Raw genomic sequence first — 25268 nt, forward strand, 5'->3', positions numbered from 1 at the left:
GGCCGGGGAGCCAGGAGCGCCCGCCCTCCCGACTGAGTTCCTGGAGCCCGCCTGCGCCTGCGCCGCCCCAGGGGGGCGGGGTCCAGCAGGGTTGGCCCGCCCTCTTAAGGAGCCATGTCCCGCTTGCTCCTCCCTTCTCCCCTCTCTTCAGTCTGTCTACCAATCCCCCTTCTTTACTCTCCAGAATCTCCCCACCCGCTGCAATGCTTGCGCCTTCCTGTGTGCTTACGGGAGGAGAGATGAAGTCGAAGGTAGGTAGTTCACATTGAGACTGTGCAGTTAACTGGGCCAAGTGGAGGAGCACTGTAACAGGAGTCTCGAATTCTCAGGAGCTAGTTGAGGTGCTGCTGACTTACCACGTGACAGTGTAAAAAGTCACTTCCAGCTGGTCTCAGTTGCTTTGTTTCTAAAATGTGGAGATTGGGGGCACCTGAGTGGCTCAGTCGGTTGGGCGTCCAGCTTCGGTTCAGGTCATGATCTCACCGTTCTTGGGTTCAAGCCCCGCGTCGGGTTCTGTGCTGACAGCTCAGAGCCTGGAGCCTGCTTTGGATTCTGTATCTCCCTCTCTCTTTGATCCTTCCCTGCTCGCGCTTGCTCTCTCTCTCTCTCTCTCTCTCTCTCTGTCTCTCTCTCTCTCTCAAAAATAAATAAAACACATATTAAACAATTTTTAAAAATGAATAAGATAAAATGAGGAGGTTGTATTGGAAAGTTTCCAGGGCCGCAATTCAGTGAGTGTTTGTAGAAATGGACTTGAGTCCTAATCTCTCAGCAGCAGCCCAGAGGTCTGGGAACCTGGCCCACCCCCATCCTTTTCCTGGGGTCAAAGGAGGACATTTTAACAAGGGAGAGGTGGTTTCAGGCCCGTGACACTACCTGCTGGAAACACAGGCATCAAGAGTCCCAGGCAAAGGGGGCCTTCCTCCCTCCTGCACTGCTCCCTCTTGGGTGCTTTCCTCCCTGCACCCACAAAGAAGGAGAAAATTCAGAGCTCCTCCTCCCAGTGATAGAGCAGCCTTCGCACCCAGACCCTATCTACTTGGAGGCAGCCTTAAGGCATGGTGCTTAGAACCCAGAGGCTTAAAGCCAGTTGGCACTGTTACTGACTACCTCATCTATAAAATGGGTACAATAATAAAGTCCAGAGAGAACTGTCCCAAGAATCAAACATCAAAGAACTGTGTAAGGATGACTCTTTCTGCACCCCTGTTGTCTAGCATTGAGCCCAAGGGCCCTGGCCAGTGGGGGCAGTAGGACAGACAGGTGGGTTAGAGACACCTACGGGAGTGCTGGATGGGTGGATTTGGGTCTTGGTGTCTTGCCCTCTGAGATAGGCTGGACAACTTTCCACTAAACCATTTGATAACAGTGCCTGTAGCAGCTTCTCTTCATCAGGAAGCCACAGCACAGGGCGAATGCACCCTCCCTGGCCCAAGGGAGGGTCTAGGGCAGGCAGGACCCCAGACTCCGCCTCTGGGTTCAGCCAAGTTCCCCCTTGCTGCCTGATCTCAGAGGAAAAAGTCAGGGGGAAGGAATCTGAGGGGAGTCCTTTCCCAAACTTCTTTACTCTATGTCAGTAAATGACAGTTGCTAAGGTTTATGGAGACTTCCTATGGATAGGGCTCTGCATTAGACATGTATTCTCTTTCTAACTGCCACCACAATTGAATGACATACACATTACCGTCCTCATTTTAGAGATGGACTTTACATTGTTAAGTAACTTGCTCAGGGTCATACAGTTGGTACCATTAAAACCAGGATTCAGATCCAGTTTTTGACTCCAAAGTCTGCCCTGTACCCACTAATTGCACAACAAAGCAATGCTAAACCCAGGAGCCTCACTTCGGGATGTATAAGGTCTGACTAAATTTGGGGGTCAACAGATGCAAACAACTGATTTGGAGCAAGCTTTCTGCCTGTAAATCAAGCTCCACAACAAACAAAGCAAAGAATCAAAGCACTTGTGTCCTGGTCAGTCCTGCTGGGTGATTTTCTCAGGGGAGCCCAAGTTCCTATTCTTCCACCGCCCCTCCAGCTGCCCTCAAGACCCAGCTTCATCCCTCTTACATGCTTAGTGCAAGGTTATCTGGAGCTTTAGTTTTACAGAAAAGAGGTCTCCTGCTCCCTTCCTCCATCCTCTCTAGTCCCAACTCTTGGACTGTCCACCATCATGCTGAGCACCAGGGGCTCCTGGTGGGAGAGGTCTCTGAGGGTGGCGATCTCTGCATTGTTCTGTGACTCCAGTACTATCGCCTAGAGACACCTAGGAAGGCTGCTCCGCCCTCAGGGAGCTGACAGCCTATTAGAGGATATGAGACACAGTCTAGAAGAATAAATAAAGCTTGGGAGCTTAAGGAGGTGGCTGTGGGGATAAACCGCAACCCTTTAACGTGCCTGTACCAGTCTCTTCCCAGATCTGGGACTTGAGGAGAGTTGCCCACAACAGAGTGGCTGCGGGGAGAAGGGCTTGTCAGGTCTAGTTCTAAGCGGAGCGAACCAAGCTGCTTGAGGGAGGTTTGTGGGGATGCCGTTAAGAATCCTCACCGTGAGATGGCTGCACTGCGGGGTATACAGGAGGGCAAGGAAGGTGGTGACGGGTAGCCTGGTTCATATCAACAAGCAGATGCTCAGCCAAGAGTGGTGGATGCTGCTGAGTGATTGGGCTGAAGGGTTTTTGTTCTGTTTGGTTTTTTTTTAATAGAACAATTGTTTTTAAACTACTGTTGCAACCTATGAATAGGAGCTGAACTGAATTCAGTAGGTTTGACTGACTTTTTCTTAGTGGAAGAGAACAATAATGCAGTAGAAAATATCAGAATATAATTTTTTGAACTTTTTATTAAAGTTTGACATACATCAAGAGAAGTGCAAACACATGCACATTTTACAAAGTGAAGGCACCCAGCACCCAGATCAGGAAACAGGATGTAATCAGCATCAAGAAGTATCTCCAAATTTAATTTTTAAACTAAATGTTATGTTAATCTAGCATACCCTTCATATTCATGACTTCTGACAACCCTCCTCCCTCCTAACACACAGAATGTAAAATCCACAAGGACAGAGATTTTTATCTGTGAATAGACTGGCACAGACACTTATGACAGTGCCTGGTAGGTGCCAGAAATGTATATGGAATGAATGAGAGTGCATCACAGCTAATAAAGGGATTGTTTTTGTGATATTTTTGTTTCATCATGTGTGCGCCTGTGCTCTGCTTCTTGATATAACATCAATTTCTTTCTGTAGGTCACAGTCAAAACCTTCTTCTCGCAAAGGCCCCTGTTCCAGCCTGAGAAAGTTGTGGAGGCTGTGATTCAGGCCAGGTAATGAGCATGGGTGAAGCAGAACAATATACTGATTAGATCAGTGCTTCTCAAACTCCAGTGTGCAGTTCGAAGGAGCTGGGGATCTTCTCCAAATGTAGATTCTGATTCAGCAGGCTTGGAAGGGGATGCTAAGAGTATAAATTCCTACCAAATTTCTACACTTTGAGTAGCAAGGCCTTGCACCAGGAGATTCTCAATTATGCTGCACAGAAGAATCACACCAGAAGCTTTTAAAAACAGTGATGCCCAGGCCCCACCCTAGAATAATTAAGTTGGAATCTCTGGGGTGAGGCTTACCATTCATAGTTTTCTCCAGATGATTCCAGTATGCAGCCAGATATGGCAGCTGCTGGGTGCTCTGTGTAGCCCTTGTGCCTACGATGAGGCTTGAGCTGAAGTGGGAGGGAAGTGAGGTGTGGTGTCAAGTCTGGTATCTGAGCAAACAAACCAATTTGACAGAGGGCAGAAGATTTCTCAGGAAGAGACTAAGAGACCATTTGTCTCTTACTGGAGGTGAGGGGAGGGATTTCTGAAGGAATTCTTAGGCACGGGGCTATCTGCCAGCTCAGGTCATGTCCTCCAGGGACTAAGAACACACTGTGCCTTTCCCCTATCGAGGAAGCCAAGAGCTCCCTGGAACTGCTCAGACGGACCGGCTCATATGCCCCCAAGGAATTCAGGCAGTTTCAAAACCTTACTAGGGCACTGGGAAGAGGTGCTGCCAGCTGCTCCCACGCACCTGCCCCTCTGCCCAGCTAGAGAAGGGCTAAATGAGCCAAGAGATTACAAACCCTGGATCAACATGGGCTCTTCAGAATGGAGCACCATTGGGTTCCAACGCCCCCTGGTGGACACCTAGAATTGAAGTTTAGTAACAAGAACCAAGTGGGTACAGGTACTCGAGATTTATTATGTCCAGCCAGTGTCTGGCACAGCCGCGTAAGACATGGCCCAATGTGCATAATCCAGAAACTTCTAGTGACTAAACATACTGAAGCCTGGATCCTTTTATGCTCAACCTACTTCTTTATGTCCCTGAAATCCAGCTTCCCCTGGAATTCACTGTATTAACTTTAGAAATGAGCTGTCGGGCTTATCCTTAAATGGTAAGAAGATATTTTTTCACTTTACCTCTCTTCTTTTTTTAAATCTCACTACCAGTCCTTTGTGGTCTGTTCCTTTCACTTGCAGCTCCAACGAAGACCATCCCAGAGAAGCCTCTACGAGCTGCTTTTTGAGACAACCTCTCAGTTTGGTGAGCTCACGTCTGCTAACAGCCCCCTTCACACACACACACACACACACACACACACACACACGCACACACACACACATGAGTTAGTGAGGCCTGCGTGGATAGAGCCTTCTGCATCAGTGGCTGCCTCCAGAGTGACGATGTTGACTGCTAGACACTGGCATCTGGTCACACCAATCTGAGGAAGTGACAACGGAATCCAAACTCTTAAATCCAGCTCTGTCTCCCTTACTCCCCTAGCTCTCTCATTTGCCCACAAACCAGATTCAGGTCCTTGACAGCATCTTTATCTAGCTCCTCCTTTAGAACTCTATGCTGACCCCAAACACCGCAGGGCTCCACCCTCCTGCCTCCTCTCCAGACTGGCTTCCTCTCAGCCACCGCCTCAGTGCAGTTAGGGAGAACCCAGGCCCAGGGCCCACCTTCACACACCATTTCTTCACTTAAATGATAATCAAGGGGGTTCCTGGGTAGCCCAGTCGGTTAAGCATCTGACTGTTGATTTAGGTCATGGTCTCACGGTTTGTGAAACTGAGCCCTACGTTGGGCTCCACGCTGACAGTGCAGAGCCTGATTGGGATTCTCTCTCTCTCTCTCTCTCTCTCTCACTCTCTCTCACTCTCTCTCTCTCCCTCTCTCTCCTCCTCCCCCACTTGCTTCCTTTCTCAAAATAATAAATAAACATTTAAATAAATAAATAGTAATCAAGCACCTTTGAAATGCTACGTATCTAATTATGCATTTACTTCCCTATGAGGGGGAACAAAGCCTTTCATCAGCAGGCCTCTGCTTCTCCCTTCACTGGGAGATTGTAAGGATTTGACAAGATGATACTGTGATATTTATACCCTTGAATGGTGTTCTACTGTAAACGTTCTTTCCTGACCTTACTGTCTTCAGCCTCTGTGCCTCCATGTTAATTCTCCATTAATCTTTCTAAAACACTGGTTAACCTACTTCCTTACTCAAGAACTTGTAACTGCTCTCCACTTCCCCCTCGCTAGTCTGCAAATCAGAGCAAGTGACTAGTCATGGTAACATGACTGGGTCCAGATGAGTGGGAAATTGGGTCCAGATGGAGCAACAAGCTGAAACTAGGGGTCAAGATAGATGGGTCTGTGGGTTAGAACTAAGAAAATTCTGTTTCCAGAAGATAATGCAGTCAGTATGTCAGAAATCAGGAAAGCAGCTAGAACAGCAAATACAAGTCACCATCAGCAAGGATACTAACCTACAATTCCTGCAATGGTGGGCTTGTCTATAGTAGAAAGGCAAATTCTAGAACATCAGTTTTAGTTGTTTAAGACCCCTTAATATCCACATCCCCAAAGGAGGTGATCAGATCGTTAGATCAAGGGGAATCTGAACAAATGCCTGAAGAATGTCTACAAGATAAATTCAGATTAACACAGTCTCATCAACAGTACATCTGTGTTCTTGGAAAAGAGAAGGAAGGATTATAATGGCACTCCTAAAGGAGAGAACTGAATCTGGGTTTGAAAGACAAAACACACATTCTTAAGGAGAGAGGGATTTTGTGTTCAAGCTAGAAGGAATATTGAGAACTTCAGGCCTAACCCCCTCCTGTAGAAGTGAGGAAACGGAGGTTCTGAGAGGTATCACAGGTTACCCAAGGATACCCAACAATTTAACAGTGGTGACTGAGTTTGGATTGGCATTTCTATGACCCAGATACAAACTCCGCTAGTTCTTTTACCCAGCTCCCTCACCCCTTCTAGCACATACATGTATGCCATGCCAAAGCGGAGTTGCAAAAACAAGTAGAGGAGAGGGAACATATTTTAGTGGAGCTGAGGACTTACATATAAGGATTATATGCGGCCCAGTCTCTATGCACTTGCCTGGGGGTGATGAAAAAGCATCTTAAGGGATTCACTGAGAGGACCAGCTGGACACCAAGGAAGCCTGGGACTGGGTTCGAGCACAGGGATAATGCCTATGTTGGTACATCTGATGGTGTTCCAGGGGTCCCTCAGGCTCTGTGCCTTTTTCTTTATCCCTTTCCTTTCTGTTCCTTCTACTGGATAATTCCAATGGTCTTATCTTTAAGTTCACAGATCCTTTCTTCTGCCTGCTCAAATTTGCTATTGAATATCTCTAGTGAGATTTTCATTTCAGTTACATTTCTTTCCAGCTCCAGAATGTGTTTGGTTTCTTTTTATAATTTCTATCTCTTTACTGACATTCTCATTTGTTCTACATACTTTTCCTAATTTCCTTTAGTTTTTTGCCCTTGGTTTCCTTTAACATATATAATTTTCATTTAACATATATTAAAAAAATTTTTTTTAACATTTATTTATTTTTCAGAGACAGAGAGACAGAGCATGAGTGGGACGGGTAGCAGAGAGAGAGGGAGACACAGAATCCGAAGCAGGTTCCGGGCTTTGAGCTGTCAGCCCAGAGCCTGATGCGGGGCTCGAACTATGAACCGCATGATCATGGCCTGAGCCAAAGTCAGCCACTTAACCAACTAAGCCACCTAGGTGCCCCCATTTAACATATTTAAAGCAGTTGATTTAACATCTTTAATGAGTAATTCCAATATCTGGGCTTCCTCCAGGGTGATTTCTGTCATATTTCCCCCCACTGTGGGCTGTACTTTCTTGTTTCTGTTTCCTGTAATTTTTTTTTTTTACTAAGAATTGGACATACTGAATATTATATTATGGTAATTCTGGAAATGTAATTCTTACTCCTCAGAGATTGTTAAGTCTTGCTTGTCAAAGATTGAAGTCATGTGTCTGTTACATTTCCAAACTATTTTTGCAGAGTGTGTATTGCTTGTGTGTGGTCATTCACATTTCTGTTCTGTTATCTCTGCAGTCAGCCAGTGACCTGACAAAGATTTCCTTAAATGTCTGGTTCCAAAGAGAAATCCTATCTCTTTAAATCCCTTGTAAGTCACTTCAGCCAACAGGGGCTCAAAAGCAGTGATCAAGAGCATTAAGTGTCAGTCAAAATACACAACTCTTGATATTTAGAGAACAAGGTCCTTCTTGCCTACCCTGGCTCCAGGAAGCTGCACCTGGATCATGGGCCACCGTCCCTCCTCTCCGCTGTCTGCTCTGAGGCTGGGAAGTGGGGGATAGTAGCCACTAGGTGAAAGGCTAAAATTGACTAGAATTTACAGATATTTACTACCTTCTTCATCAAGCTCTACCCTGGACTTTGAAAGTATTCAGCTAGACTCCAGAGTTCCACAATAGTTACTTTAGACAGTTCTTGCCAGCTCAGTAGCTATTTACGTGAAGGAATGGGTTCCTACTCTGCCATCTTACCTGATATTACTTCATTTCATTCCTTTTTATTGCCAGGTAATATTCCATTGTATGCTTATACCACATTTGGGTTTTTAGTTTTTGACTATGAAGAATAATGCTACTGTGATCTCTCAGGTATAAACTTTCGTGTGGACATATGTTTTCATTTCAGTGATATATATATATATATATATATATATATGGGGTATTGCTGGGTACATTGTTTTGTTTAATTTTTATTTTATTTTTGAGAGAGCGAGACAGAGCATGAGCAGGGGAGGGGCAGAGAGAGGAGAGACAGGATCCAAAGCAGGCTCCAGGCTCTGAGCTGTCACCACAGAGCCAGATGCGGGGCTTGAACTCACGAACAGTGAGGTCATGACCTGAGAGTCAAAGTTGGCACTCAACCGAGCCACCAGGCACCCCAGATTTTTGAGCATTAACCCTACATTCTTGGAGTAAAGCTTACTTGGCCATGATACGTAATCCTTTTACACATTGTTGGTTTTCAATTTGCTTTTATTTAGGATTTTTGCATCTATATTCATTATAACGTTGGCCTGTAGTTTTTGTAATGTCTTTGTTAGGCTTTGGTATGTCGCATTCGCATCAACAGTTTCCTCTTCCTCTGTTTTCTGAAGGAGTTTGTGTAAGCTGGGTGGTATTCCTTCCTTGAATGTTTGGTAGACCTCACCAATGAAATTGAGTCCAGAGTTTCCTTTTTGGAAAGTCTTGATAAATTTTCTTTCTTTGATAGAGGGCCACTCAGATCTCCCTATTTTTCTTATGTTAATTGAAAACTTAACATATATGTTTTCCTTAATCAGTCTAGCTGGGAGGTTTGTCAGTTGTGCTTTTCATTCCAAAGAATTAGATTTTGGCTTTATTATCTATTGTCTGATTTCCACTTTATTGATTTTTGCTCTATAATATTCCCCCCCCCATTTCATTTGGGTTTACTTTGCTTTTCTTTCTCTAATTTCTTAAGGTGGAAACTTAGGTCATTGATTTTAAGTTTCTTCTTTTCTACTATATTTAAAACCAAAAGTTTTCCTCTCAGCCACGATTGTCTAATAGAATTTTCTGCAGTGATGGAAATATTTGACTTTCTGCAGTCCAGTACAGTAGCCGCTAGCCACATGTAGCTACTGGGCACTTGAAATGTGGTCGGTGTGTCTGAGGCATTTGAACTTTTTTTTTTAGGTTTTTAAAAATGCTTTTGTGGGGCGCCTGGGTGGCTCAGTCAGTTGAGCATCCGACTTCGGCTCAGGTCATGATCTTGCAGTTCTTGGGTTTGAGCCCTGCCTTGGGCTCTGTACTAACAACTCAGAGCCTGGAGCCTGTCTTTGGATTCTGTGTCTCCTTCTCTCTCTGACCCTCCCTGCTCATGCTGTCTCTGTCTCTCAAAAATCAATTTAAAAAAATTAATTAAAAAAATTTTTTAAATGTTTTTATTTTTTGAGAGCGTGCAAGCAGAGGAGGGGCAGAGAGGGGGACAGACTGAAGTGGGCTCTGCGCCGAAAGGCTGACAGCAGTGAGCCTGATGTGGGGCTCAAACTCACAAACTGTGAGATTGTGACCTGAGCCAAGGTCAGACATTCAAAGGACTGAGTCACCCAGGTGCCCTAGGAATTAGAACTTTTAATTCTAATTAATTTAAATTTAATCACACGTGGTTGGTGGCTACTGTACTAAGCAGTGTATCTCTGCTGCTTTACCTGCGTCCGCATACTATATATCATTTGTAATTAAGTTCAAATTTGTCCAATTTCTCTTGTGGTTTCATCTTTGACCCCTAAGTTACTTTAAAAAATGTGGCTTAGGGCGCCTGGGTGGCTCAGTTGGTTAAGCCTCCGACTTCGGCTCAGGTCAGATCTCGCATTCGTGGGTTTGAGCCCCGCATCAGGCTCTGTGCTGACAGCTAGCTCAGAGCCTGGAGCCTGCTTCAGGTTCTGTGTCTCCTTCTCTCTCTGCCCCTCCCCCTCTCATGCTCTGTCCCTCTCTGTATCAAAAATAAATAAAACATTAAAAAAAAAAAAGAAAAAGAAAAAATGTGGCTTAATTTCCTGATGTTTTGGGGTTTTCTGGATATTCTGCAACTGACTTCTCACTCCACTGTGGTCAGAGAATACAATTCAGAGAATACAGAGAATATAATTTCAATGCTTTCATTGACACTTGTTTTACAGCCAGGAATATGTTCAATCTTGATGAATATGCCATACATACCCCAAAAAAATGTATTTTGCAGTTTTTGGAGGTAGTGTTCTATAAAAGTCAAGTAGATTGAGGAGGCTGATAAAGTGGCTTAAATATTTTTTTAATGTTTTATTTATTATTTTTGAGAGAGAGAGAGACAGAGCATAAGCAGGGAGGGGCAGAGAGAGAGGGAGACCAGAATCAGAAGCAGGCTCCAGGCTCTGAGCTGTCAGCACAGAGCCCAACGCGGGGCTCGAACCTACGAACGTGGGATCGTGACTTGAGCTGAAGTCAGAGACTTAACTGACTGAGCCACCCAGGCGCCCCTCAAATGTTTTATCCTGATCTGTCTATTGGCTACTAACTGGGTATTTAAAATGTACTCAGTGGGGCGCCTGGCTGGCTCACTCAGTAGAGCATGTGACTCTTGATCTCAGGGTCATGAGTTCAAGCCCCACATAGGACATGGAGCCTACTTTAAGAGATGAAGGATTTATATGCTCTGAAGAGAAACCAGAGTATGGAGCCTACTTAAAAAAAATTGTCTTTAATTTTTAACTACAATGGCAAAATTGTCAGTTTCTTCCTTCTTTAAACTTTATTCATGTATTTTAAGGGTATCAGGCACATACACATTTATAATTGTACTATCTTTCTGATGAATTGTTCCTTTTATCATTATGAAATGCTAATTTTTATCTATGGTAATAATCTTCGTATTGAAGTCTATTTCATCTGGCATTTATTTAGCCAGCCACTCTAGTTTTATGCTAATTTGCCTGTTCTATTTTTTTTCCCATCTTTTAACTTTAAACTCATCTGTGTCTCTAAAGTGTTTCTTGGGGCATCTGGGTGGCTCAGTTGGTTGAGCTTCCAGCTTTGGCTCAAGTCATGATCTCTCAGTCCATGCGATTGAGCCCCACATCAGGTTCACTGCTGTCAAGCCTGTCCACAGGAAGCCGGCTTCAGATCCTCTGTCACTCTCTCCCCCATCCCTCCCCCAATTGCACTCTCCCAAAAATAAACAATATTTTTAAAATATAAAAATAAAGTGTTTCTTACAGGCAGCATATAAATGAGCTTTTTTTCCCCTAACCCACTGTCAGACTTTTAATTAGAATGTTAATAGGTCAATAATATAATTATTGATATGGTCGGACTTTGGCATACCCATTATTTTGTTAGTTTTTTGCCTCCTCTTTTTGTTCTTGCCATACACTTCAGGTTTTACTACCCTCCACAGTCTGTTCGCCTTTATTTACTGGGTGAACAAGGGAGGGGAAGAGAGGGAGACACAGAATTGGAAGCAGGCTCTAGGCTCTGAGCTGTCCGCATAGAACCCGACGTGGGGCTCAAACTCACAAATTGTGAGACCATGACCTGAGTTGAAGTTGGATGTCCAACTGACTGAGCCACGCAGGAGCCTGTTTGAGTTTTGAGAGAAAGAAAGAGCCCATGTGCAGGAGCAAGGGAGGGGCAGAGAGGAAGGGAGACAGAGAATCCCCATTAGGCTCTGCACTACCAGTGTGGAGCCCATGAGGCTGAATCTCACAAACGGTAAGATCATGACCTGAACTAAAATCAAGAGTCTGATGCTGAGCCACCCAGATGCCCCCCCTTTTTTAAGTTTTATTTATTTTGAGAGAGAGGGAGGGACAGGGGGAGAGTATTTTTTCCATTTTAACCAATTTATCATTGTAAGCAGTTGGAGGATTGGGTTGTAGGGATTTCCAATGTGATAGTGGAATCAATAACGCCCCCCACCCACGTGTGCTTTTATGAAGGTTTCATGGACATTCTCACTTAAGCAGAGACTACTTTGAAAGTATACACCAGAGGGGCGCCTGGGTGGCTCAGTCGGTTGAGCGTCCAGCTTCGGTTCAGGTCATGATCTCACGGTTCCGTAGGTTCAAGCCCCGCCTCGGGCTCTGTGCTGACAGCTAGCTCATGAGCCTGGAGCCTGTCTTCGGATTCTGTATCTCCCTCTCTCTCTGACCCTCCCCTGCTCACGCTGTCTCTCTCTCTCTCTCAAAAATAAGTAAAACATTAAAAAAAACTGAAAGTATACACAAGAAACTGGTGATTGTGGAGAGAGGGAGAGAAATTGTGAAAAACAAGAAAAACTTTTCAATTAGACTCTTCTGCACATTGACCATTAATTAGTATGTACACATTTTCAAAAAGGGCATTAACTAGTCAAGTCCATGTGAGATCCATTAGACAATTTAAAGGACAGATGTAGCAAATGGCAAAGGCTTTGACTTAATCACCTAGAAGAGTAAACCCACTGGTAGCCATAAGGAAGCTATCAGTATCTGCTGTTTCATATTCCAAGGGAAAGTATATCTTGCAAATAAACAGATGTCTTCGAATATTTGTTTAGGACTGTCCCCTCGCCCACAATCTTTCAAGGAGGCACCTCCCCCGTAGAACACAGCTTCTCCCCTCAAGGATATGCATGTGGCTGCTAATTCTCACAGGGGAAAGCTTGGGCACAGGTGAAGCAATTACAAAGCTTCCCTATTCTAGGGGCTGCAATTCCTGCAGGCATTCTGAAGGATCCCAGCTGGCGCTTGTCATGATGAGATTAAACTGTGCGATGGGTTTGGTAATTGCATAGAAAGCCTATTAAAAGAAAGCAAGCAAGCAAGCCCTACCAGTTATGCTTTTTGCTATATAGCAGCCGTGTCCACTCACCATGAGTAGCTATTGAGCCCTTGAAATGCAGGTATTCCAAAGTGAGATATGCTAGAAGTACAATGGATTTTGAAGACATAACTCTGAACAAAGGAATATGAAATATCTTGGCAGTGACTTTTAATGCATACACGTTGAAATGACAGTATTTTGGATATATGGAGTTAAATATAGAAAAATTTCACGTATTTCTTTTTAGTTTTTTAATGTGGCTATAAGGACATTTAAAATTAGCTCGTATTTTCGGAGGGGAGAGTCTTACTGGAGTATTCTTAACAAAGACTCATGACCAACTGGACATCCACATGCAAAAATATGAATCTAGACACAGACCGGATACCCTTCACAAAACTGAATTCAAAAAGGATGACAGACCTGAATGTAGTATGTAAAACTGTAAAACTACTAGAAGACCACACAGGATAATATCTAGATGACATTGCGTTTGGCAGTGACTTAGATAAAATACCAAAAGCATGATCTATGAAAGAAATAATTAAGTTGGACGTCATTAAAATTATAAACTCATGCTCTGTAAAAGACCTTGTCAAGAGAATGCAAAGACAAGCCATAGACTGGGAAAGAAATATTTGCAAAACACATATCTGACAAATGATGGTAAGTTATCCAAGGAATTAAAAAAAATTTTTTTTATAGTTTGTTTATTTTTGAGACAGAGAGAGACATAGCACAAGTGGGAAAGGGACAGAGAGACACACACAGAATCTGAAACAGGCTCCAGGCTCTAAGCTGTCAGCACAGACCCCGATGCGGGGCTCAAATCCACAAACCCCGAGATCATGACCTGAGCCGAAGTCAGATGCTTAACCAACCGAGCCACCCAGGCGCCCTACAAGGAATTCTTAACTCAAAAAGGAACAGCCCAATTAGAAAAAAGGGCAAACAATTTGAAGACACCGCACCAAAGATACACATTTGATAAATAAGCATATAAGAAGGTGCTCAACCTCATGTCATTGGGGAAATGGAAATCAAAACAAGATATCACCACATGCCTATTAGGATGGCCAAAATCCAAAACACTGGACACCACCGGAGGCTGGCAGCTACGTGAAGCAACAGGAACTCTCATTCGCTGCTACAGGAATTCACATGGTGCGGCCACTTAGGAAATTTCTTACAAAACTAAGCAATTTATTTCCATAGGATCTAGCAATTGTACTCCTTGGTCTTTACCCAAATGAACTGAAAACCTGTCCACGTAAAAACAAGTTTATAGCGGCTTTATTCATAGTTGCCAAAATTTGGGAGCAATGAAGAGGTCCTTTAGTAGATAAATGGATAAATAAACTAAGTTACATCCAGACAATGGAATAACATTCAGCACTAGAAAGAAATGAGCCATTGGGGCACTTGGGTGGCTCAGTCGGTTAAGCATCTGACTCTTGATCTCCCTAGGCTCAGGTCCCCATTTCAGTTGGTGAGTTTGAGCTTGGTTAGGATTCTGCTTAGGAATCTGTCCCACCCTCTCTCTGCCCTTACCTGCTGGTTCTCTCTCTCTCTCTCTTTCTTCTACCCTGCGTGCATGAGCATGCTTTCAAAATAAGTGAACTTAAAAAAAAAGTGAGCTATCAACCTTTAAATGCATATTACTACTAAGTGAAAGAAGCCAATATGAAAAAGCTAAATACTGTATGATTCTAATCACGTGACATTCTAGAAAAGGCAAAAACTATGGACAGTAAAAAGACCAGTGGTTTCCAGGGATTAGGTAGAGGGAAGATGAAGAGGCAGAGAACAGAGTATTTTCAAGACAATAAAACTGTCTGTATTGTATTATAAATGGGGGATATGTTTCATTATATATTTGTTCAAATTCATAAAATATGCAACACTGAGAGTGAACTTTAATGTAAATTATAGGCTCTGGGTGATAATGACGTGTTGATGTGTGTGTTCAGTTGTGACTCGAGTACTACTCTGGTGGGAGATGCTGATCGTGGGGGGAGCTGGGCCAGGGGCGAGCAGGCAGCGAGTGTATGGGAACTCTATACTTCCTGCTCAATTTTGCTGTGAACCCAAAAATGCCCTAAAACAATGAAATCTATTTTTTAAAAAATGACAACTCTGTGTTGAAGCATTTTATTAAATCAGATAAGAATTTCCACACTGTTGCACATACCAGCTTGGACACAATTATAAGGGCATATCACTTGTTTACAAAGGTATCGATGAGCAGTAGGTTGGCAAGTCTAATAAGTCATGTATAGCCGACTAATATTTCAAGAACATTCAAAGAGGAAGCAGAGTAAAAGGTCATGCAAGTTCTAGAACAGAGAGTCATGATGGAGCTCATTTATCCTTCACCTTCAAAATGCACCTGATATCTGTAACCAGACAAAATCTGAAGTCCGGCAGGTTGTCACTAGTCAGATACACATTGCATTCAGGAATATTAAGCCTCTTACCAGTTGCTGGCTTTTTTGATTAGAAATAATTCAATCCTCACCATAGAAGAGAGGTTTTTATTAAAAGAGATCTACTGCTGTAAAATGTATGCCCATATTCATAGTATATCTTGAAGTTTCTGAGCTTTCATTAAAGCGTGGTAAAGCATGATACCCAAACTGGGAATCCCAGCCATGACCTTTCTACTTAGCTACACTAAACACCAGTTCAAGATAAAACACCGTGAAGACTAAACAGACTGTGAGCAGTGAAACAATTCAGTGAGGCTGTAATAATCTAGACCTATGTTAACTCAGGTAAGGAACACTAAGTCTATGGACTTTTCATTAGGTGACAGTTTCTTAGGGTGAACTGCCCTATAACAAATAGCTGATTATCAGGTTTATAATGATGGTGGACAAGAAAATGAAGTCTTTACTCATGTAGCTTCAAACTTCTTTGTTCAAATCCCTATGTAACTTAAAACCACCACATACTAATGGGTAGGGAGACATGATCAAGGATCCTGCTGCAAGCTTTGCTTGCCTATACATTTCACTCCCTGCCCTGCCCCCTGAGCCTCCTATAAAAGTTTCCCCTAATTTAAGCTAAAAGGTCAATTCTGGAATCAAAGTTGTAGGAACTAAGTTTCCAGGAGATGACATGCAAATAAGGGGATAAAGTTAAGTTCATTTGTCAACAGCAAACCTTGTAAATGCGGACTAGCTTCCCACTAAACAGAAGACCTGCAGAAACCACACATTTAACAAGACGCTACATTAGGTTTAAAAGCAAAGAATCTCAAATGAAGTAATTTTATTTTATAGTGGTTGAATTCACCCACAAAATGTTTAATGACCATAGAATGTTTCTGCAACTAAAAGATAGAGAATTATAGGGAGCTGGGAATACATGTTAGATACTAACGATCTTCAAGCTTTGAAGATGTCATTGCATGAAGAAAATTATGGGAAACACTGTTCCCGATAATTACGTACACCCTTAGTGTAACATATGGAGATCACTGTCTCCGATATAGACACTGTGGTAGGCAAAAACTACCTTGTTCTTTATACATTATGGAAGACACTGCTCCCGATAATGTGAGTTAGGTTTGTGACAAAGGTACTGGAAATTTTGCAAAATTCGAATTAAAGTTATATCTTGGATAAACTGAGCTGTAAAATTTCACACACATGAGTACTATCACAGCCTTTAAGTGACATTAATGTATAACTTGGTCACAAGTCCTTCCTTTTAAGAGAACTGCCATGTTTATCTGGTTGGCTAAACAGAAATCTAACTTGATTAGCAACTCCTAATTCAATTGAATTCTTCATCAATATTTAGCTTTATAATAAAATTTTATGTAGCTCGTGGCTGTTTTCTTAAAACCCTCAAGTGTTGACCATAAATGCAAAACTTCCAGTATCTGTTGGGTTTTTATTAGCAGATGCTGCTTTTATTAAAAAAAAAACGACAGTATAACTGTCATAATTATGGAAGGCACTGCTTCCGATAATTATATTCTATAAAAAAAACACCATTTATAGTGAACTCTGTCACTGATAAATAAACAATAAATATCTCAGTGCCAAAATGATAGAAAGCTTTTCCAAAAAATTAACACTTTGCCCAAAATTTGGCAGCGTGTTCTTTAAAGTCTGACAAACTGAGTTTGAAATTAAACACCTAAAGCTGGTTTTCTTTCAAAATACTTTGGGAAAGACAAAAACGACAAAAACCTAATAAACAAAGGCTTATGGGGCAGGGGCAGAGGAAAAGAAAATCTAGGTCTTTGGCTTCTGGTCTCCTCTTCTCATAAATAATCTTGAGGTTAGCACATTAAGGCCTTACTCCTGTGATAAACAGGTGAACCTCACTGGCAAGAAAACAAGTCCCATCTCTTCTGAAAGTTAACTGTTTCATTCAGGGATGTGGAAACCAGCTAAATCCTTACGGAAGGCATGTATCTCATTTGGAGAATAAGGTCTTACAACCTGGTATCTCCCATCCAGCGTCAAGTGCAGGCGGAGGATCCCACTAAACTACCACGGTCAGCCTCCAGCACCACCTTCCACCTCCCACTTAGAAGACACCAGTTCATGTCCTTAGGATTTAGAGCAATAGTTTACGTTACTGGTTCTGACTTTGTCATAACTGTAACAAGAAAGAGGCAGTTACCATCCAACATGTTTAAAATTTTAGAGAAAATCAGAGAAAAGATTCTATCATGAACATTTTTAAGTGGTTATTCACTTTAACTTGAAGTGCAGGTACCTACCCTGTATTAAAAGCTGCTGCCTAAAGAAATCTAGTGGTTCCAAGATGGCAGGGTAGAATTTTAACAATACTAGGTTTTGTAGCCCTACTAAAAATTTAGCACAACCAGCACAAGTCTAGAAATCACACTAGCCTGCTGTTCTCACATAAGTCATGGGCATCACATTTAAAGCTCATTGTCAATATCCCAAATGTCACCAGAGAGGGCATTTGCAGCTCCTTGAATAGTCCAAGTTGTCAGAGCCAACTGGTTTCTAAACAGCGTTTCATTAAAAGCACTGCTGTTTTCCTGGAGCAGCTTCAAATGCTCCAGTAACGCCGACACAGTGTGAGGGCCGGAACCCCAAAAGATGTGTCGGAAAGGAGACTCTTTCGGAGACACGTAGGGTGAGAGGAAGTGATATTCCACCTACGGAAACAAAACATACGTGAGAACTCACGCAGTGCTGGGACTTCTGCTGTGAGGAAAGGACCTGACACTGTAAGACAACAGTCCTTCTCTCACTTGAAATGTCAAAATTCCCCCAACTGAGCAACAGGGAGAACAAGGCTACTGATCTTCTACCGTTAAAATTATAAAGTGAACGGTCAATTCCTCTGTAAAACTGAACTCTAATTGTATTGGTTTCTTTAGTTGGAGCACATACATGGAAAATTTGCAAGCTTCCACTGAAATGGGGTCTTCTGCCTCTTCCAGGCAGATTAAGATAAAAGCAGTTGAGGGCTGAATTAGAGAACAGAAATACAGAGAAAATGACAGCTAAAAACCATTAACCATCCCTTCTTAAAAATGTTTTTTAGAATCTTAGAAAAAGGTTAATACTGGGACAAATGTCTCTCGTATTTTCCGTTTAGATATGCTGGGTCTAGATCTTGCTAGGAAGTAAGAGTTACAAATCTGTGCTCAGTTCTAGAGCAGCAAAGAATGCTAGGCTCCCGGAGTTACTACTCTGCTTTTTAGAAATGCAAGGCTCACCAGTTAAAAATTAACATCCTTTCGTTCTCCCATTTTTAGGAGTTTACTTACTCTCATGATACGATCATTGATGTCTCTCATGATAAATCTGTTTGTTCTCTCGGCATTCCTATAATCTGTTGTCAGCCTGGAGGTGGCACGGAAAAAGTCTCCACGTGCAGAATACAGCCACTGGAGATTCAGACCCATCTCCTGAAGCAGAAAGACATAACATTCTCTAGCAGAGGTCGTATTTCTAAGGATCTTATTCTATACACCTTTCTAATTTAGTGGTAGGGAGCTGGTTCTGGCCGAAGGGAGTGGCTCACAGACGAACTCAAGATGCAGAGCATGCTAGACCTCGGCACCTCGCCCAGGAGGACCCAAGCTCTATAAACTAGAGTAGTACACTCATATTTGAGCCCAATAGATGGCACAATTATCCACTCTTAGTCTCATAAGGAAGCTGTCCTCATTGAAAAATGTAACATAATTTACGGAATATATAATCCTATATAGTATATTGTTCCCAGTTCAATTTCCCTGTGGGGGAGAATTTGAAAACACTTTGGTTCAGTGAATGTCAGAATCCAGTGATTTGTCTCACAATTCCCATTTTTTGATCAGTTACAATTAGTTTCAAGTTTCAAGAAATCCATAATCATTAAGATTTATCAGTGATTTACTTCATTTAAGGATCTCTGTTAAATTGACTTCTAGTACCATAAAACCAGTTAGAAGCCACATAATATTAACTTAATTTTTTTAAAGATTCTATTTTTAAGTAATTTCCACACCCAATGTGGGGCTCCAACTTACAACCCCAAGATCAACAGTCACACACTCTACCAACTGAGTCAACCAGGTGCCCCATTATTAATTTGATTTTATCAAGTATTTGAATACAGGCACACAGGATCAACACTAAGTTAGACCACAATTACTGATGATGTTATATCTCCATCCGTGACATTCCTGAAAGGCATATATGATAATATGGCCCAAACTCATAGGTTCAAAGTCATGGTTGAGATCTTTGTATTCTCTGGATCCTCTTCACAGGTTGCTTGGAATTATAAAAACTTAACATACCTTAACAAAAGTTAACACAGTTCTAGACTTTGAAATACTTAGTGTGGCATATCCTAGATTTATAACCCACAGCCTCTCAACTGTCTTTTCAAGTGAGTTATAAATTATAAAAAAAATTATACATTAGTTCCCTTTCAAATGTACTTTGGCTACCAATCATGTCCTTTCTCAGGAAAAGCTAAACGTCATAATTGCTTGATATTTCAGCAATAAGAACCTGAGTTTAATTAGTACTTACCTTCATGTCTGCTCTGAATCGGCTCACATCCCTCACAAAGGAAAGTATTTTGTCATTATACATCTCATAGTTCAGGTTCAATTCAAGATCATAGGTAAGTTTCATTATAAGCTGACCAGCTACTTCTGCTGCTGCACGTGCTATTTTGTTCAACTCAGGAACTTTGCCACTGAGTTTCTCATAAAGATCCATGGTAGTACCCAAATAAGGATAATCTGTGTCCTGAAAAACAAAACTAGGTTAATGTACTCACAGGAGGGTCATAGGAGTAGGAGCCTCACATTCGTTTTCCCTTCAAGGTAGTAACCGTTGCAACTCTTCCCTTGCTTCTAGTAATATATACCTACTCCAATTTTATCTCACATCCATTACTTTAATACCACTTTTGCTACTTCTTCTGAACCTGACCTACTCCTAGAATGACTACTTACTTCTAGATTCTACAGAACCTCTGTCCCATCACATCATATGCTCTGAACAGATTTCTAACCAAATTTCTTGAGGTTGTATCCTTGTTTTCTTCTCTGGGAAGTTTGGTCCATTAATTAAGGAAATAGGAGAGCATGTCTGAAGTGTGCTTTTGATGTAAAGCATCATGCTTAGACCTAAATTTACCTTCTTCCAAATGATTCAGCACTCGATCCATTCATACATGTTACCCTTCTAACAAAAATGTCTGACACTCACAACAACTTCTCTCCACCTTCATTAGACAATTTAAGTAACTACTTCCTCACCTCTATTCCCTACCATTGTCCTTGGTGACAATTTCACCTTTGATGTGACCTCAATTATTTACTTTCAGACTCTACACTTCTGTATCACCTGCTAGGTTTCTGACATCTAAGAAGAAGTTTTTAAGAAACCTTCTCGAGGTCAAAAGAAATGATCCATAAATGTCCACAACCACAGGACCTGACCTGCAGTTGTTCCTAATGCCCTAACCAGATACTGTGAGCAGCTGTTTCAGTGCCGGCCGTACTGCTGCTCTAGCAGAAAGTCAAGGGAGTTCCAGCCAGGTTTATTTCCAAATCCAGATCTACATCACTCCCTCACTCCAGACCTTTCCCGTAGATCCAGGCCCAAACACCCAGTGATAAAAGTCTTGTGAGGACCTGGCCTCCGCGGGATCAATAATTTGATGCCAAAGTCAACAGCCTGTGCCCTGACCTCCTACACTAACGCTAGGATCTCTTCACTGCTTAGAGAGCCAACTACAGCGCTGGCTCTCCAGCTTCAGCACAGAAGCCATCATTTTATTTACTCATTGTGGCCTTTAGGGCCTTCTGAATGACTCCCGAAACAAGCCAATCTTGCTTTCCTACAACTTGGTCAGTTCAAAGTTCTGTCTCATAACCTTGTATCTAGTTTAGGAGATTAGCATCTTTGGACAAACATCTAGAACCATATTTCAACAGGTATCAAGAACAGCAAAGTACAGCTGAACTTTCTGTTTGGTGGAAATATTCTATCGGTGCACTGTCCAGTAGGTAGCCTTGTTATTAAAACTCATCATACCTAAGTGAAGATGAGTTAGCCAGTAAATTCCAGTGCTAATTAAGCTAAAACAATTCCACATGAAGACTGGTAATAAGGGAGCATGTAATAACTGCAGATGTATAACTTCTGACAACATTTCAAGCACTTCAGGAAATTTGGTCGCAAAACTGATAAAGAAGAACTAAGATATAACTTGAGAGGTCTTCAGACTTACCTCACAAAAACAGAAAGAAACTGCTGGGATTCCAGAATACGCAAGGAAAGGGAAAGCAGCATTATCCAAAGAAAATTTCTCACTGCAAGGAAAGCAAGAATATGTCTCTAGGTTTTCTAAAGATCAGCCTGTGCTGCCATGCAACCCTACCCCCTATCCCCAAATAAATCCTTAAATTGACTCTGAGTATAGGTGGTAAGCTCACTGCAAGGTTAGGTTTAGGTCTCCACTTAACATAGGAGAGATGGATGATTCTGCTTCCCTGTTAGTTATTCATTCACTTTTCTCAACTTACACTTTGTTGATCCAATTGCTATCCCGATAAAGAGACTGCCCAGTAACTGGGTGTTTCACCTGTAAAAGGAAAAATTAATTTGCCACTAAAATGAATCTTTCTGAACACAGTCATTCAGGCCAGTCACAAACATACTTAGATCTGTAAACAGTTATGAAAATTTTTTATTGTATCTTCTTGAAAAAAATTTAAGACAGCTAAAAGAATCTCCAATCTCTAAAGTTATCCCTACTAGGCTCATGCCTTTAGTTACAGTGAGAGAAAAAATGTTTTCCTCTTTTAACCATTTTAAAGGTGGCTTAGCCACAGTTTTAAAAGCCCTTTCTATTTCTAGCCTTCATGGTGCCTGTCTTATTTCTGGCTTTTCCCTTCTAGCACATTTTATACTATTGCAACCTAACCTGCAAACACATTCCTGCCTTGCTGAAAACTCTATAGCAATTCCTAATTTCCCATAGGATCAAGGCCAAGTTCTCTGACCCTTGTTTCCTCCATCTTTAATCATTCCAATATATGGTCTCTAAACCCATCAGTCAACTTCTTACTCCTCCTTATTGCAAAACTATGGCCATTCACCTGTTTGTCTTTACCCGGTGAATATTTCATCTGGCCTTCTTATTTAAGTATTAGTATTAGTTCATTTACTTTCATAAATGTTTTTAAATGTTTATTTTTTGAGAAAGAGAGAGACAAAGCTTGAGTGGGAGAGGGGCAGAGAGAGAGGGAGACACCGAATCCAAAGCAGGCTCTAGGCTCTGAGCTATCAGCAGAGCCTGACACGGGGTTCAAACTTGCAAACTGTGAGATCATGACCTGAGCTGAAGTTGGACGCTTAACCAACTGAGCCACCCAGGCACCCCATATTTTTAATTTTTTTTAAAGACTTTATTTTTAAGCAATGTCTACACCCAACATGAGGCTTGAAGTCACAACCCCGAGATCAAGGGTCACACTCTCTACCAACTGAGCCGGTTAGGTATCCCTCTAGTTCATTTAAAGCTTCCTTACTGTTCTGACTCTATAGACAGCCCCCAGCGGGCACCTCCAATACACTTTAAGCCTCAGAAAATTCTGCAATATTCCTAAATAGACTACATATTGTTTGAGATCAGAGCCCTTCCCTGCATTCCCTCACCTTGTTTACTGAGAGTGAACAAGTAGATTACCCTCACCTCACATGGTTCAACAGACTGAAGGCAAATAAGCTAACATCATGACTTAAATAACGCTGCTGTAGAATTTATTCTAAATTCCTGTACTTGGTTACTTATGATGATGGTTTAAACATCAATGCTTTTCACTTAAGGTAAAATAGATGAAATAAGTTAAGTTATAGATTTTGTAATTAGGTATACACTCACATCTTTCATTATCTTCTCAATAAGCGAATACAACAGTGGGCTGGCAGAAACCTTGAAGCTGTTGGTACCTGCAAAGAGATTATTTGAACATTGCTCCTTTTCTAGTCAAGTGATTTTTACATGGCTACTTCTACAACTAAAAGTACTCGACAAAAGAGGAAGACAATAACCTAGATCGGGGCACATACGACTATACCCTTAAAAAAGTAGACAAAAAAGTGATTTAAGAGTCAAGTTCTTTAGTAAGTGCTAACTCACTGGACTGAGTTTGCATATGTTAATGTTAATGCTTTGTTTGTTGGTCCTTTTCCAGTTCACCTATCTCAGGGCAGTCTTCTGCTAGCTACTCTTGCTATATTCTACACGTTCTGCTGTAAGATGGCAGTGACAGCTAATCTAATAAAGGTTTAGTTCAATTTTTTTAAAAATGTTTGAGAGAGATTGCATGCATATGCACGCATGACCATGGCAGGGGCAGAGAGAGGAAGATGGAATTCCAAGCAGGCCCCAAGCTGATAGCACTGACGGCCTGACACGGGGCTCAATCCCATGAACCAGGAGACCATGACCTGAACTGAAATCAAGACGGAGCTACCCAGGTCCCCCTAGATTTAGTTCAATTTTAATTCCTTTCTTTTTCTTTCAAATGATATATTCTACTAGTCTCAGTTCATCCACTGGCTACATCTGTACATTCAAACTCTTTTAGAAGTTTATCTGGTATTTCTATTTGTGATACCATAATCTATCAAGATGTGAATTAGTCTCTAGAAGTATCACTCTACATTGTACGGTTTAGTCCCCTCTGGTCTAAAATATAGTCCACACCAGTGATTCTCAGACGTTAGTGTATCAGAATCACCTGGAGTGCTTATTAAAACATAGTCTTGCGGCGCCTGGGCGGCTCAGTCGGTTAAGCATCCGACTTCAGCTCAGGTCAATCTCACGGTTCGTGGGTTCAAGCCCTGCATTGGGCTCTGTGCTGACCACTCAGAGCCTGGAGCCTGCTTCGGATTCTGTATCTCCCTCTCTCTGACCCTCCCCTGCTCGCGCTATCTCTCTCTGTCTCTCAAAAATAAATAAAAAACATTAAAAAATAATTAAATAAAAATAAAAAATAAAACATAGTCTGCTGGATGTATGCTCCAGTTTCTAAGTGGAAAGCTCTCTGATAGGGCCTGAAATTTACTGCTAACAGTTCCCAAGTGATCTCAATACCACTGACTGAGGACCACACTGAGAACAACTGCATTAGACAAGGCAATCTGCACCTATTCTCTAACTTAATGAACTACTATGAGAAAGCTAAATCAGTCTTTTGATCAGGGAATGGACAATGTGAATTGTAAAGAAAACAAGTGTTGCTTTAGAAAGCTTTCTTCTTTTTTTTTTGTTTGTTGGTTTTGGTTTTTTTTTTGAGAGAGAGAGAGACAAAGCAAGCTCACAAACAGGGGGAAGGGCAGAGGGAGATAATCTCAAGCAGGCTCTGCACAGCCAGCACAGGGCCTGACTTGGGGGCTTGAACTCAGAGACCATGAGATCATGACCTGAGCCGAAATCAAGAGTCAGATGCTTAACCCACTGAGCCATCCAGGTGCCCCAGCTTTCTCCTGTTTTGTAAGTACTTTATCTAAATTCATTAACAGCTGATGAAAAGGGTACTTACCAAGAACAACTTTATCCAGATTAATGTAAGTGAAAGCCTTTAAATGTAAGGAGGAAAGATATCCCTAGAAGAGAAGGAAAAACACTAAATGTACTAATATGTATTAATCTGTCACACAGAGTAGCTATTATTAGGGACTTCTTTTTAAATTTAGAGTGTACTGACACTAAATATACAAAGGCAAAAATGATATACAGTTGACTTCCCTAATGTGGAAGGTTAGGGATGCTGACCACCCCAACTACGCAGTTGGAAATCCACATGTAACTTCTAATCTCCCAGAAATGAACTAGTAATAGTTCCTTGGTGACCAGAAGCTTTACCAATAACACAGTTAACACATATTTTGTATATGTATTAAATATTGTACTCTTACAATGAAGTAACCTAGAGAACATGTTAAGAAAATCATAACGAAAAATGCATTTAGAGGGCCATTACTATGCTTTTTTTTTAAGGACTATTCTGTATTTATTTCTTTAAAAAAT

At 41.8% G+C, this 25268-nt stretch overlaps 1 protein-coding gene and 1 long non-coding RNA gene across 4 annotated transcripts in view; one reads left to right on the forward strand and one right to left on the reverse strand.

The window, feature by feature from the left end:
* The first annotated feature begins 151 nt into the window (after nucleotides 1-151).
* LOC115291381 lies at nucleotides 152-4653 on the forward strand. Its single transcript, XR_003908415.1, has 3 exons — nucleotides 152-251; nucleotides 3253-3329; nucleotides 4524-4653. It is a non-coding gene; the product is annotated as an uncharacterized LOC115291381 (long non-coding RNA).
* A 10201-nt stretch (nucleotides 4654-14854) lies between these two features.
* TFRC (transferrin receptor) overlaps nucleotides 14855-25268 on the reverse strand; it is a 74037-nt gene continuing 63623 nt past the window's right edge. For all 3 annotated transcript variants that reach the window (XM_029939520.1, XM_029939519.1, XM_029939521.1), the window contains 7 exons: nucleotides 24781-24844; nucleotides 23115-23182; nucleotides 21754-21812; nucleotides 21459-21540; nucleotides 19745-19966; nucleotides 18487-18627; nucleotides 14855-17868 (listed from right to left, as the gene is read on the reverse strand). In XM_029939520.1, coding sequence (XP_029795380.1) covers nucleotides 17626-17868; nucleotides 18487-18627; nucleotides 19745-19966; nucleotides 21459-21540; nucleotides 21754-21812; nucleotides 23115-23182; nucleotides 24781-24844 — 879 coding nt within the window. In that variant the 3' untranslated portion in view covers nucleotides 14855-17625. The remainder of the gene's footprint in view (nucleotides 17869-18486; nucleotides 18628-19744; nucleotides 19967-21458; nucleotides 21541-21753; nucleotides 21813-23114; nucleotides 23183-24780; nucleotides 24845-25268) is intronic.

Source organism: Suricata suricatta, chromosome 5 (assembly GCF_006229205.1).
Source record: "Suricata suricatta isolate VVHF042 chromosome 5, meerkat_22Aug2017_6uvM2_HiC, whole genome shotgun sequence".
NCBI classification, from domain to species: domain Eukaryota; kingdom Metazoa; phylum Chordata; class Mammalia; order Carnivora; family Herpestidae; genus Suricata; species Suricata suricatta.